Below are 12647 nucleotides of genomic sequence, written 5' to 3' on the forward strand. Positions count from 1 at the left end.
GACGGCAGCCGGCCACCCCAGGCCCGGAAGGCTGTTCCCTGAGCCTCCGCAGGGCCCTCGGCCTCCCGGGGCTCCGCCCACACCATCGGACTCGATGGGGAGCGGGGGCCACTCTGCTGTCACTGCCCAGGGTCCTGGCTGGCAGCCCGCTGGTCCCAGACCAGCCCCTTGGGGACAGCGGCTTTGTGCTTTGCTGGACACCAAGTGCACCCACCAGACAGGCGGCCGAGGAATGAGCTGCTGTCCCAGGACGGCCCCCCCACCCACCAAGGCAAGTGCCAAGCTCCGTCACGGAGGAACAGAAGTGCCCCCCCCATGCGCCCCGCCCAGCACTCACGTGGGTGATGGAGCCACGGTAGCTGACAGGGCTCTCGGCAGGCGCCCGTGCGCTGGGGACGCCCTTGCTGATGCTCCCGCCCGGGACCAAGCCCAGGGATGTCCCTGCAGACGGGAGACACGGGGCTGAGGGGGCGTCCGGGGACCGGCCCCGGCCTGAGAGCCGCCCTGACTGTGCTCCCGGGGACCCGCAGGTCTCCCCCGGGGCCTCCGAGCAGGGGGACCTTTGTCCTGAACGGCGAGGTGGACAGCTGTTTGGGACGAAGGGCCCCGTTCCCGCCGCACCCCTCGAGGACTGGAGCGGCGGCCCCGGGGACGGGGAGTGGACCGGGGCCTCACCTCTCAGCACGGACGTCTCCTGGGCCGTGGGCACCCCCAGGCTCTCCGGCGGCCCGGCCTGGCCCCGGGGGGACAGCTGCTCCTGCTTCACCCCGCTGAAGGGTGCTGGGGACGGGCGTGAGACGTGAGCCACGGGCCACTGGTCCGGGGCCCACCCCAGCCCACCTGGGGGGTGGGGCCCAGCCCTGTAAGGGGACCCGTGTGCCCACCCTCGAGTTGGGGCGGAGTCCCAGGGACACACTGCCCCCCTCCAACGGGGACCGCTGGAACCAAGCCTGGGCCATCCGAGGGAGGGTCCTTACCCAGCTTCTTGGGGTCCATGGCGAGGGGCAGCCCCATGGTGACAGGGCCCACGGGGACCTTGGCGTGCTCTGAGTACGGGACGTGGAGCTGCACTGAGAGACCCTGCGGGGACGGGGGTCACGGGGTCACATCGACCCCCAATCCCCGCACCACAGGCCCTGGCCCAGCTAAGCGCCCACACCCCCCTTTTCAAGGGCCCGAGGGGGTGGCCCTGGGAGTCACAGCCGGCCCGGGCCTTGAGGTGAGTGCCGCAGCCGGATGCCCCACGGGGCCACCGTGGAGGAGCCGCATCCCCTCACCCACGAAGGGGCCGCTGCGACCTGGTGCCGTTTGGAGGGAACAGTACCGGCAGCCCAGGGCCAAGCCCACCCCTCGCCACCCCCTCCACCGCCTCCTGCGTGGGGGCCTCGGCCAGGAGCCCCGGGCCTCGGCTCAGCACGGCCGACCTGCCCCTTCGGGAGGGGAGACCGGGGCACGGGGAGGCCGCGACCCGCCCGAGGCCACCCGGTGCGGCTGCGGAGTGCAAGTGCTCGGCTGCCCTGAGGGGCGACCTCCGAAGGCCCCAAGCGCCCGGGCAGGCCCTGGCCAGGCCGGACCCCAGTGCGGCCATGAAGAGCGATGGCCCGGCCCCCACTCAGTCCCGACGCCCCCACCTCCCGGGGGTGAGACCACGTCCCCGGGAGAGGCCGGGCTGCTGCTCCCTGAAGGCCCGGGAGGGCCCGCGCCCCTGCCCCGCCCTGGAGCAGACACCCACCTGCCGGTCGAGGATGCCGGGGTGCTTGGTGGAGGAGATGAGCGGTGGGGGGTTGGAAATGGTGGGAGGGCGCGGCAGGACGGGCCGGGTGCTGTCGTGGAGGCCCAGGGACAGCGGGTGACCTGCAGGGCACACGTCTGTCCATCACAGGTCCCCAGGCGTGGCCGCGCCCCCGCTGGACAGTTTCACCCCGGGGCCCCTCCCACCCCCAGGCCCCTCCCACCCCCGCCCTTCCTGCCTGGTTGGGGGGCGAGGGGGGGTGACATCCGCAGGGGACCCTGTGCCGCTCCTCACGGGCTGTCCCTGAACTTGGTTCCGAGGCCACCACCCCAGGGAGGACGGAGCCACCAGACCCGGCCCAGACCCGGAGCTCTCACCTGGAGCTCTCGCACGGACCCCTGACCAGGCGGGCCCACCCCCACTTCCCCCTCGACGGCCACGCCCCCTCGCAGGAACCAGAGGGGCCTTGGACCAGGTCTAGGGGCTCCCACTGCCCCCCAGCATGACCGTCAGGGCCCCCTGGCCCGGTGCCGCCGGCGCCCCCAGGCTCACTGGGCGCCAGGCGTCCACCACAGCAGCCTGATCCCACCCCTCGAGCTCCCCCCGCCCTTTCCTTCCTGCCCCTGGGCCTTGGCACCTGTTGTTTACTCGGCCTGGCCCGTCCTTGCCCACGGCCCTCCTGGCCCACCCGGCCCACCCTCACTCCCGGAAAGCAGCACGGCACAGCCCTCCCCAGCTGCTGGGGTGGCCCTGCAGGACGGGAGAGCCCCCCGGAAGGACCTCGGATGGACCTCCGACCCAGCCTGCCTGTCCCCACAGACCAAAGCAACCCCCTCCTCCCCCAGGCTTCCTCCCCAGCTGCCCCTCCTCTAGCTCCGGCGGGAGACTCAGCCGCCCGGACCCAGCGGGCACCGCCTGTGGCTCCCAGGCCCCTCAACCCCGACCCCGAGAGTCCTCCCACCTCAGCAGAACCCTCCCATGTCCCCGCGGCCCAGTCACACCGGCTCGGCCGTGCTCGGTCCTCTGCAGAGGGCGGCCCGTGCTCGCCGCGGGCGCCCGGCAGGGCACCGGCTGCCTCCGCAGGGAGGCCGAGGAGCCCGCGCTCGGGCAGGGTGCTCACCGGGTGAGGCATAGAAGGCCGAGGGGTCCGGGGCGTGCGGGGAGGCCTTGATCACCTCGCGAGGGGGCACGGGGAAGGGCAGGCCGGACGTCCAGCACGGGGGCTCCGCCGGCAGCTTCTGGCCCTCGGCCGAGAAGGCCGAGAAGAACACAGGTTTCTCTGCCGGCGGGACGGGGGCAGGGAGCGTGGTCAGCCGTGACCGCAAAGCCACGGCCGCCCCCGCCCCCGCACGTCCCTGTCCAAGCCCACAGCACGGCCCTGAGCAGGGGTGAGGGTCCGCTCACGCCCTGTGATGGTCTGCTCAGCACAGAGTGTGTCCCAGGGGGGGCCAGGGGTTTCTGGCAGAACGGGAGACCCCAGGGGGCCTCTGATTCCAGGGCTGGGAGCCCCAGGCCCTGGCCCAGGGGCAGGCGGGTGGGCAGGGGGCCGGGACACGCCTGTAGGCCTTGGCCTGATCCTGCGCCCCTTGTACGGGAGCCCGGTCGTGCCTGCCCACTGGTTTGCCACCCACAGCGGAGCCATGGCCTTGCAACACAGACGGGCTGGCCCGTGCAGCCCAAAACACTCACCGAGGGGCCCTCCCCAGGAAAGGCTCGCTGACCTCTGCGCACGGCGAAGGTGGCCAGAGAGCTGCGTGTGCGTGTACAAGGGAATCCCTGGAGCGGGGATCCCCCCCCCCCGTTCACTGCCTGGGCCCCGCTGCCCAGCGCGCTGCCCGGCACCTGCAGGGGTTCCCCAAGTGCCCTGGCCCAGTGGCCACGACACGGCCTGTGTGGCGGTGCCCAGGACTTGCAAGTCACTAGCGGGAAGCGTCCACCCCCAGGGACAGCCCTGCCCCATGCCCTGGGAAGGGCACAGCGCCGCCTGCAGGAGGCCGTGGCTGGAGGCCAGCCGGGCTCTCTAAGCTCTCTAGAGACAGAGAGGCGACGGTCCAGCACAGGTGGGCGCAGGCGGCACTGGCTGTGCCGGTCGGGGAGGGCCACCCGGGGTCCTGCCGCCCCCAGAGCCCGAGCAGCAAGCAGGGGGCCGGGCTGGCCCAGTGTGGGGGACAGGCTGCAGTGCCGGGCCGACCCAGAAGAGAGCTGCAGGGGACGCAGGCTTGGAACGCCTCGGGCCCCGTGGGGGGGGGGGAGGGGAGGGGCGGGGCGGGGACAGTGGGGCCAGAGGGAGACCACGTCCCGCCTGTGCCAACGTCACAGGGAGACAGTGCCGTGAGCCCCGGCCGGGTCCGGGACGCAGCTGCTTGGGGCACCCCCCACCGCTCCTCTCGGACCCAGCGACCTCGGCCTGGAACAAGGCCAGGGGGAGAGCTAGACAGGGCAGGGCCTCCTGCCCGGGCCGCTGCCCACTGGGCGCTGGGCCTCGCCCACGGCTCTAGGAGCTCACGCGTGGGCTGAACCACACGGCGTCAGAGGCCTCTGAGGCGCAGGCAGGCTGGTGGGCACGCGCGAGGCTTTCGACATTTCGGGAAGTCGCCCGTGTTGAGAAACAGAAGGCGTCATGTGAAAAGACAGGCTTCTAGCCCTGGCTGGCGCAGCTCAGTGGATGGAGCACGGGCTGCGAACCAAAGCGTCGCAGGTTCGATGCCCAGTCAGGGCACATGCCTGGGTTGCAGGCCACGGCCCCCAGCAACCGCACATTGACGTTTCTCTCTCTCTCTCTCTCTCCCTCCCTTCCTTCTCCAAAAATAAGTAAATAAAATCTTAATAAAAAAATCTTAAAGCTTCAAATGTTTAAAAAAGAAAAAAAAGAGAGGTTTCTGGTCTCTGGGAGAAGAGCCTCGGGCCCACGCTGCCCCACGGTGGCTCTTGGCTGAGGCCGGTGTGCGCCCACTTCACAGGACACGAGGGCTCTGCCGCCACAGGCCCCGCCACTCCCCACTGCCTCCCCCGCCCACGTGGCCTGCTCCGTCATGACAAGCCTGGCGTTGGCGAAGCTGCTCCGGACACACGAAGGCCCCTTGTCCCCGCCCGCCAGCCACTCCCCACCCCCCGGCCACGGGGGGCACTCACCCTCCTTCTCGGCGGGGGGCGCGGGGCTCCTGCTTTTGCCGCGAGGGCTGCTGCCAGACTGCGGGGGGGCGCCGCTCTCCGGCTGCAGGTGCTGCGGCGTCGCTGGGGCTGGGGGCGCCGCGTCCTCCCGGGGGGGCTCGTGGGCTTTGGTGACCTGCTGAGGGAGGCAGGGAGGAGTGAGCGTGTCCCCACGGGCCGTCTGTGGGCCCCAGAGGTCAGGGGACGTCTTCGGGGGCCCCGCGTGCGGCCAGCCAGGAACTGCGTGGCCACGAAGAGGCAGCGGTTCGCCCTAGGGCACACAGCGTGGGGGACGGGTGGCCAGGTCACCGCACAGAGCCCGTGGAGCATGCCTGGAATCCCAGCTGCCTGGAGGTCGCCCTCCCCACCCAGTGCGATGCCAAGTCTCCCCGCGTCCCAGACAGTGGGGGCTGATCAACGGGCCGGCCGGCCTCTGGGAGGGTGCTGCGTGGCCAGCACGGCCCACGCCCTCGCTGGAAAGCCCCGGTCAGCTTGGGGTCTCGGGCCCTGAGCCCCAGCCCCGGCCAGGGAGGCCAGGCCCACCTCCAGAGAAGGGGCAGCTCTGCTGGAGGCTGGGCCACTGTGGGGAAGGGGCTGCTGCTTGGCACGGAGAACCTTCCAGAGCCGCCGGCCTCCCCGAAGGACCTCATGTTGAGAACTGGAGGGGCCCGTCCTGCCCCCTGAGGCCGCCACACCCAGGGATGGGGGACTCCCTGCCTTCTCAAGGCCCAGGGCCTGGCACTGGGAAACCCTCAGCGGGTCAGGCAGGGGTGGGGCCCCGCAGTGAGAGCCACGCTGGCTCCCAGGGCCCCCCAGGCGGGGCTGGCGGGAGGACAGAAGAGAGGGGCTCGCAGGCCCGGCTCCCCGAGTCCCGCCCCGCGCCGGTCTGCCTGATCTCCACGGGGACTTCTCTGGGAAACCGGAGCGGCTGCAGCTGCAGCCCCCCCACACCCCACCGGCACTCACAATGGGGGGGATGGCGGCCGCTCGCTGCTTCAGCTGCTTCAGGTCCAGAGGCTTCTGGGGGGAGGCGTTGGTCCTGGTGTCGCTGGTCGGGGTCAGGAGGCTGGGACGCGGTGACAGCAGCCTGAGGGGGGAGATAGGCATCAGGCCCCGGACCGCAGAGGCAGGGAGGGCAAGGCCAGGGGCGCCAGGGCGCCAGGCCGCCGGCCAGAGGAGCCCGGCCAGTCCTCTGGGGGTGGACAGCGGGGAGGGCTCCTCCCTCCCTCCTCAGGGAGCCCCTCCACCTCCAGCCCAGGGCCCCGATGGGGGCCCAGCGCCCCCGGAGTCGCCCCAAGGCAAGGACAGTCCCCGAGAAGCCCCGACTCGGGGACCACACGGCACACGGTCCTTCCGAAGCCGAAGAACCCGAAGAGTGAACCAGGTTGGGGCTTGGTGAGCTCCCGAGGCTCAGGCAGGTGGCCCCCGCGGAAGCCGAGGGGCCCCGCCAGGGCAGGGCCTCGGGCAGGGCACTGAGTGGGCCCTGCCTGCTGGACGCGGGGACCGGGGAGCCCACCAGCTCAACGAGGACGTTCCGCCGCCTGGACTCTCGCTCGACCCGGTTCACAGAGGAGCCGAAGGCGGCAGGGCCGCAGAAGCCGGTCAGTGTGCGTGCGGCCCACCTGCCAGCCCTGGGTGTGGCAAGCTCAGGACCGTGCCGGCGCAGGGCCGCGGCACCTGGCGCCCGGGCACAGCCTGCCCCGGGGGTGGCTCCCATGCTGCTCGTGGGCGTCGCTTCCTCCAGGAAGCCTGCAAGGGTTTCCTGGATGCCCAAGCACTGGGCCCGGCGCCCTGCCCCCAGGGCTGCCCAGTCCCAGCCCAGCGGGGCTCCTCCGGGTGAACAGCACTCGCTGACCACGCCGCTGTCCTGGCTCTGGGCTTGGGGTGCACGGAGGAGACTCGGAGTCCAGGGCCAGCCGGCAAGGCCCCAGCTGGCACAACCAAGTCCGGCTCCCCCAAGGCTGAGGGTCCCGTCGGCCCAGCCCCGATGGTGAGCTGATGCCCCTCACAGGATGTAGGCCACCGCCACGGACTGGAGGCAAGACCAGGGACAGTCAGGACACATGCCACCCGGCTCCCGGCAACCAGGCCCTGCTGCCCGGCAGAGAGCAGATGGGGGGAGCAGGCACGTGACCCGAGGGCCCCAGCCTCCGCCCGCACCTGCCGCACGCTTGGCTGGGTATGCCAACGCGGCTGCCCGCGGCGTGCAGGTGGGGCCAGGCGCAGGGGAGGTCGGCCTGACTTTGCCACGCTCAGCGGCCTCCGCAGTCCTCCCCGCGGGCTCCCTGCCTCCCGCCCTCGCCTCTCCTGACCCTCAGGTCCCGCTCCCACTCCGAGGACCCCCGGGGCCTCCTCTGCGGCTGCCGTCCTGCCCGGCCCCCTGACTCAGGCCCAGGTCCACCTCCCCCGCCTCCCTCAGGCCGGCACCCTGGCTGCATCCCGGCACAGACACGGCCCCCTGTCCAGGTGACCCCCCGGCTCCGCTGCAATGGCCCCAAACCCAGCTGCCCCTCCCCCCAGGGACGCAGTGGCTGCTGTCGAGCTGCTAAGCAGACGTGTTCCTAACGAGGAGCAGCAGCATCTCGTGTCTCAACACCCCGTTCAGGGACACCTCGCATCGGTGGCCTTGAAGCTCCAAACACACGCCCTGGAAACCAGTCCAGCAGTCCCTCCAGCAGCCAGTCCCCGAGCTGCCGCCTGAGCCGGCCGTGCCCCTGCACAGCAGGGCGCCCCCGACAACCGCGAGATCACGTCCACAGACGCCGAGTCCCAGAAGATCGCAGTGGCAGCCCCGTGCCCGGCGGCCACAGCATCGGGGCAAACGACCCACACGCCTGGAGGAGCAGAGGCACGGAACATGGCCCGGGCACACGGGGGAATACTATGCGGCCGTGAACAAGGTTGGAGCCCCGGCACCTGCTACAGACGCCAGGGAGAGATATGCCGGACGCGAGGGCCATGTGTGTGGCGCCATGTGGAAGGACGCCCGGGACGGGCACGTCCGCAGGGACACAGGGACGATTTGGCGGTCGCCGGGGTGGGGGCTGGGGAGCGACTTCGAACGGGTACAAGTTTCAGGTTTCTACTCTGTGAGGGTGACGGGTAACGACAACACTGTCACTAAACAGTGGTGGCAGTCTCACAACCACGGACGCTGCCAGAAGCCAGCGCACCGCACGCTCCGCCAGCTGGGCCGCAGGCGGTGTGGGCGCCACACCCGGTGGAGCCGCCGCCGCTGTGGACAGCGGGGGGGGGGCGGGGGGTGCTGAAGCAGGGACCGGGCCCGAGATGCACGGGCCGTTATCTCAGCCGTGGTGTTTCTCAGAGCAGCAAGTACCGCTGCTATGTCAGTTTGTTCTGTGGAAAGTCAGTTAAAACGTAAACTTCAGCCTCTGTGTAAATGTCACCTCATGGAGACAGAGGGCACGGCGTCTGTGTCCCCGGCTCTCAATGAACCGGGGCCTTCCGCTCGGGCGGCCGTGGTCTCCCCGGGGCTCCGCGCCCAGGCAGGGGGCCCCTGGGAGGGGAGGGTGCACCTGCAGGGGGAGGCGCTGGGGGCCCCCCCCCAGGCGCCAGGCAGGAACTCCGTGGGGACCGAGGTGTGGGCACCCCACACCAGCCTGACCGCTCACCGCGGAGAAGGGGGCTGCGCCCAAGAACAAGGGCTGCTCTGACCCCCGAGGGCCCTGAGCCCGAGGGCGCGGGAAGACGCCCGGCACTCGCGGGGCCCCACCCCCTACGTCCGGTCCTCCCCGCCACCCTCCCCTTCGCGTCCTCGGAGGACCGCGGCTCGGGGACCCCGGCACGGCACACGCAGCCCGGGAGAGGCAGAAGGGGCCCCGCCCAACCCCGCAGCTCCGGGCGCGGGCTCTGGGTTCAAATCCTGCCTCCAGCCGTCTGACTTCATCAAATGAAGCGCCTCAGTTTCCCCATCTGTAAAGGGGCGTGAGGACTGGTGCTCCCTCTGTGCACTGCTCTGTGGGTGGCCGGAGGGGGGGGCAGACGAAGTGCCCAGAGCTGTTCCCGGTGCTGAAAGGGTCAGGTTGTCTGTCTTCCTGTTGCTGTGGCCTCACCTCCCACCCTAGAAGGCCAGGACTAGGGGAGGGGCAGCGGGGGAGGGGCGTGGGACCAGTGGCCCACCCCTCCCTGCGGCCCCTATCAGCACCCCCACCACCACTGGGCTGCCATGTGCCTCGCCACCGAGCTGGGCCAGGAGCACAGTGAGGGTTGGTCTGTGAACGGTGCCCTCACAGACGAGGTCACGTCACTCCCCTGTGACCCCAGGGTCAAACCCGGATGCCTCAGCTCAACCCACGGGGCCCTGCCCACCTCGTGGCCGCCTCTCCTGCCCTCCCACGCCCTCCCACCCCACCCCACCCCACCCCATCCCACCGCTGCCTGCCACCAGCCTCCTCGCCGTCCTGGAGCACAAGCGCACGCGGCCACAGGCCCTCTGCACGGTGGCTCCCTCCGCCTCCCCGGCCACGCCCACTCTGCGGGCTCCGACGGCCCTTCCGGGTCCCCTCCTGCCCGCTCTGCCCGCCCCTGCCCCCGACCCCACCACCTTCCCACCAGCCGCTTGTCACTCGAGCGGTCACTTTCCTCCTTTCCCGAGACAGTCTCGGGCCGCTCACTGCCGCCGGGATGTAAGCCCCCGGACTCGGGGCCCCATCTGCCCTGCTCCCCGCACCCGCAGGCCCGGCCCGGCGCCCGGCGCGCACACCGGGGCCCGACTGATCGTTCACAGACAGAGAAACCGCACAGAAGTCGCTGCTGCAACTCCCTCAGACTCCCAGGGGCTCCGCTGAAGAGGCCACACCCCGGGCCCCTCTCGGCGTGCCCTCTGCAGGGGTCTGGAGAGGTCGCACAGCCACGGGAGGGCCGCCAGTTCTTCATGGAGTGACTCCGCGGGCCTGGCCCCAGGCTGGCAGGTCACGGGGGCGCGCACTCGCCTGCTCTCACGGTCCCCGGAGCGGGGACCCCGCCCCCGCCTTCCAGGTGTGGAGCGGGTGCCGGGGGAAGGGACCTCCTGCGGGCCCGGGCCCGCCCCCGCCCAGAGAGCCCGGCACCTTCTCTGGGAAGTGGAGCGGGGAAGGGCGGGCCCGCCCGGGGCCTGCCGGCAGAGCCGCTCTCCCTGGCTGGGGGCCAAGAAAGCTCCCTGGCACGGCCGCCTGGCAGTGGCCGCGAGGGCCGGCGGGACGCGGCTCTCCCTCCCAAAGCCGCCTGCCCAGGGCCGAGACCAGCAGCGCCCTGCGTCCACCCAGAGACGCCCGGCTCCCTGCCCCGGCTGCCAGGCGAGGGGAGGGCGGTGGGCAGGCGGCCAGGCCCCGGGGGGCCCATGCTACCCGCCGGGTCTTCCGGGAGGCCCCGACTGCCAGGGCCCGCTCTGACGCACCTCTCGGCCGAGCGTGGTGGCGGGCTGCCAGCCGGGAAGAGGTCACTGCAGGCTGGCCCGGGTCCAGCCTCACCCCGAGGGCGGGGGACTGGCCCGGGTCACACAGGGTGTGACTAACCAGGTGTCCTGACTCCCCGCCCGGGACTCTGGCTCCCAGGGGATCGAATGCTGGACAGGCAGGCGGGAGGACTGGACAAGAGCCAGGCCCAGCTGGGGCGGAAAGGCCCCGTCCCTGGCGGGGGCCTCGGGAAGAGTGGGGAGAGGCCGCAAGGTGCCCGAGGGCCTCGGCCTGGCCAGGGGGGTCCCGGGGGCCGACAGGAATCGGGCCGCCCCTCCCAGCTCTCCCGCCTGGGCCGGCCACGTGCACCCAGACTGACTCCAGCGGGCCACCCTCCCGGCATGGCGGCCCCAGGAGCTGAGCACAGACCCTGCGGAGATCGGCCAGCGGGGCCGGTGGGGAGCCGCCCGGCCTGACCCCTTCACCAGGCACGAAGGGCGGGGCCCGGCCAGACCCTGGCCGAGGGCCTCCCCTGCAGACCCAGCCGCCGGGAGCACAGTTCTCCTGGCTGGCCTGCCGGGAGAGAAGCTCGGGAGCTCCGCCCCCTCGGGAACCCGCCAGGCAGGCCCTGGCTCATCCGGGCCACGGTCCCTCCTGCCAGTGGCGGCCACCGAGGACCCCAAGACGCAGGAAACCAAGGCCGACGTGGCTCACCTACTTTTGTGAACCAGAGACCCATGGAGCGCTGACCACATCTGAGTTTCCTACGGAACGTTCTGGAGCTTGCCATTTTAGCACGCCCCAAGGTGAATCACGGGGCAGAGGAAACGGCTCTGAGCGAACGCAGCGTCAGATTTGAGAGTCAGACTTTCCTCCCTCTCGCTCTGCCCAGAACTTTTCCGACAGCCGCGAGCAGAGAAAGCCGCCCGTGCTGCTTTCAGTCAAGACAGAGAGGCCCGCCTGCCTCGCCGGAAGACAACTCCAGCTGTCCGGGGGGGGGAGCCGAGCGGTCTCCCGGCGCCACCCTGGGCAGCCCGCCGTCGGCCCCGGCCCAGGCAGACAGGCTCCAGGGCCGGCTGGGGCCTGGGGGTCCCCGAGCAGCCGTGCCCAAAGGGCTCCGCCTCGGCACTCCTGGGCCTCGGGGCGGCGGGGCAGGCGCCCTCGCCAAGGCGCCAGGCAGGGGCGAGACAGGGAGGAACATGTCCCCCCGCAGACCACACACCTAGGGCAGCGACAGAGCCGCCTGTGCCGTCCTGGTACTCAGTCGGTGCTCAGCAAGCGCTCACAGAACGGAAAGGCGAAGGCCGGCCGCCCGCCCGCCCCCGGCCGGCCCACTCACCTGCTCTTGTCGCCCCCCTCCGGCTCGTCCGCCTCGTCGGCGCTGCAGGTGGCGCTGGAGTCGCTGTCCTGGGGGGCGCCCGAGCCCTTGGCCGGGGGGGCTTTGCCCGCAGGGCCCCCTCCAGCCTCCTTCTTCTCCACCTTGACCACCGCCTCCGGCGCGGGCTCGGCGCCGGCCTCCGCCGCTCCCTTGTCCGCGCCGTCCTCCGCGGCCTCTTCCTTGCACTCAGCCTTGATGGGCTCCGCAGGCGGCACCTCGTCCGGCTCCTCCTTCTTGCTCACGGCCAGTTCCTGGGCCACGGCGGGCTTCTGCTCCTCCCCCTCCTCCGCCGCCGCCGGGGCCTCCGCAATGGCCTCTTCCTCCTTCTCCTCCTTGAGGACCACCGGGAGGGGGGCCGTGGAGGCCGGGGGTGCCAGTGGGGACGTGGGCGGGCCAGTGGCTTCTGGCGCCGGGGCAGGCTCAGCGGGCGCCGGGGCGTCCTCCGGCGGCGGTGTGGGAGGTTCAGGGGGCGGCGCGTCGGTGCCCGGGGCGGGCGGGGGCTTGGGCCCGTTCTGCCCAGTGTCCTTGGCAGCCTCCGTGCGGGGCGAGGGGACACTCTCGGTGTCGGAGCTGTTGTTGACGGCGGCTGCGGGGGAGGAACAGGGAGGGGTGAGCCGTGCGGGGCGCAGGAGGGAGGGGGTGGAGGCCACCCCCTCCCCGAAGGCCCGGCCTGACTCGGGGCAGGAATCAGGACGCTCCGGCCTGGTCACCCGACCCCAGACGGCCCAGAGGTTCCCATCTGGCGCCCTGGCGGTGCTCTGCTGCCGTGGCATCATTATCGGCGTCCTAACGGGACAGCAGAATCAGGAGCAGGGAGCTCGGAGGAACCCGCCGGCAGCAGCCACGCCGACTGCACCCCGACCTGTCTCCCCCAGGGCCTGGCACACAGCAGGTGCACAAGGGTGCAGACCAAGGGCGCGGGGGCCCCAGCTCCAAGCCTCAAAAAACCATTCCTGTCGCTTCATTGGGTTTCCGTGTCCCCCACTGTCTGTGA

At 71.7% G+C, this 12647-nt stretch overlaps 1 protein-coding gene across 18 annotated transcripts in view; it reads right to left on the reverse strand.

The window, feature by feature from the left end:
* Positions 1–12647, reverse strand: part of NCOR2 (nuclear receptor corepressor 2) — a 155305-nt gene that overhangs the window by 19177 nt on the left and 123481 nt on the right. For 17 of the 18 annotated variants that reach the window (XM_045845675.1, XM_045845716.1, XM_045845803.1 and 14 more), the window contains 8 exons: positions 11615–12239; positions 5849–5969; positions 4865–5021; positions 2853–3011; positions 1733–1854; positions 978–1080; positions 676–780; positions 338–441 (listed from right to left, as the gene is read on the reverse strand). In XM_045845675.1, the coding sequence (XP_045701631.1) occupies positions 338–441; positions 676–780; positions 978–1080; positions 1733–1854; positions 2853–3011; positions 4865–5021; positions 5849–5969; positions 11615–12239 (1496 nt within the window). The remainder of the gene's footprint in view (positions 1–337; positions 442–675; positions 781–977; positions 1081–1732; positions 1855–2852; positions 3012–4864; positions 5022–5848; positions 5970–11614; positions 12240–12647) is intronic. The other variant, XM_045845701.1, reaches the window with a different exon arrangement.

The sequence above is a fragment of the Phyllostomus hastatus genome, unplaced genomic scaffold (genome assembly GCF_019186645.2).
Source record: "Phyllostomus hastatus isolate PE091 unplaced genomic scaffold, TTU_PhHast_1.1 phas_contig_1162, whole genome shotgun sequence".
Taxonomy (NCBI): Eukaryota; Metazoa; Chordata; class Mammalia; order Chiroptera; family Phyllostomidae; genus Phyllostomus; species Phyllostomus hastatus.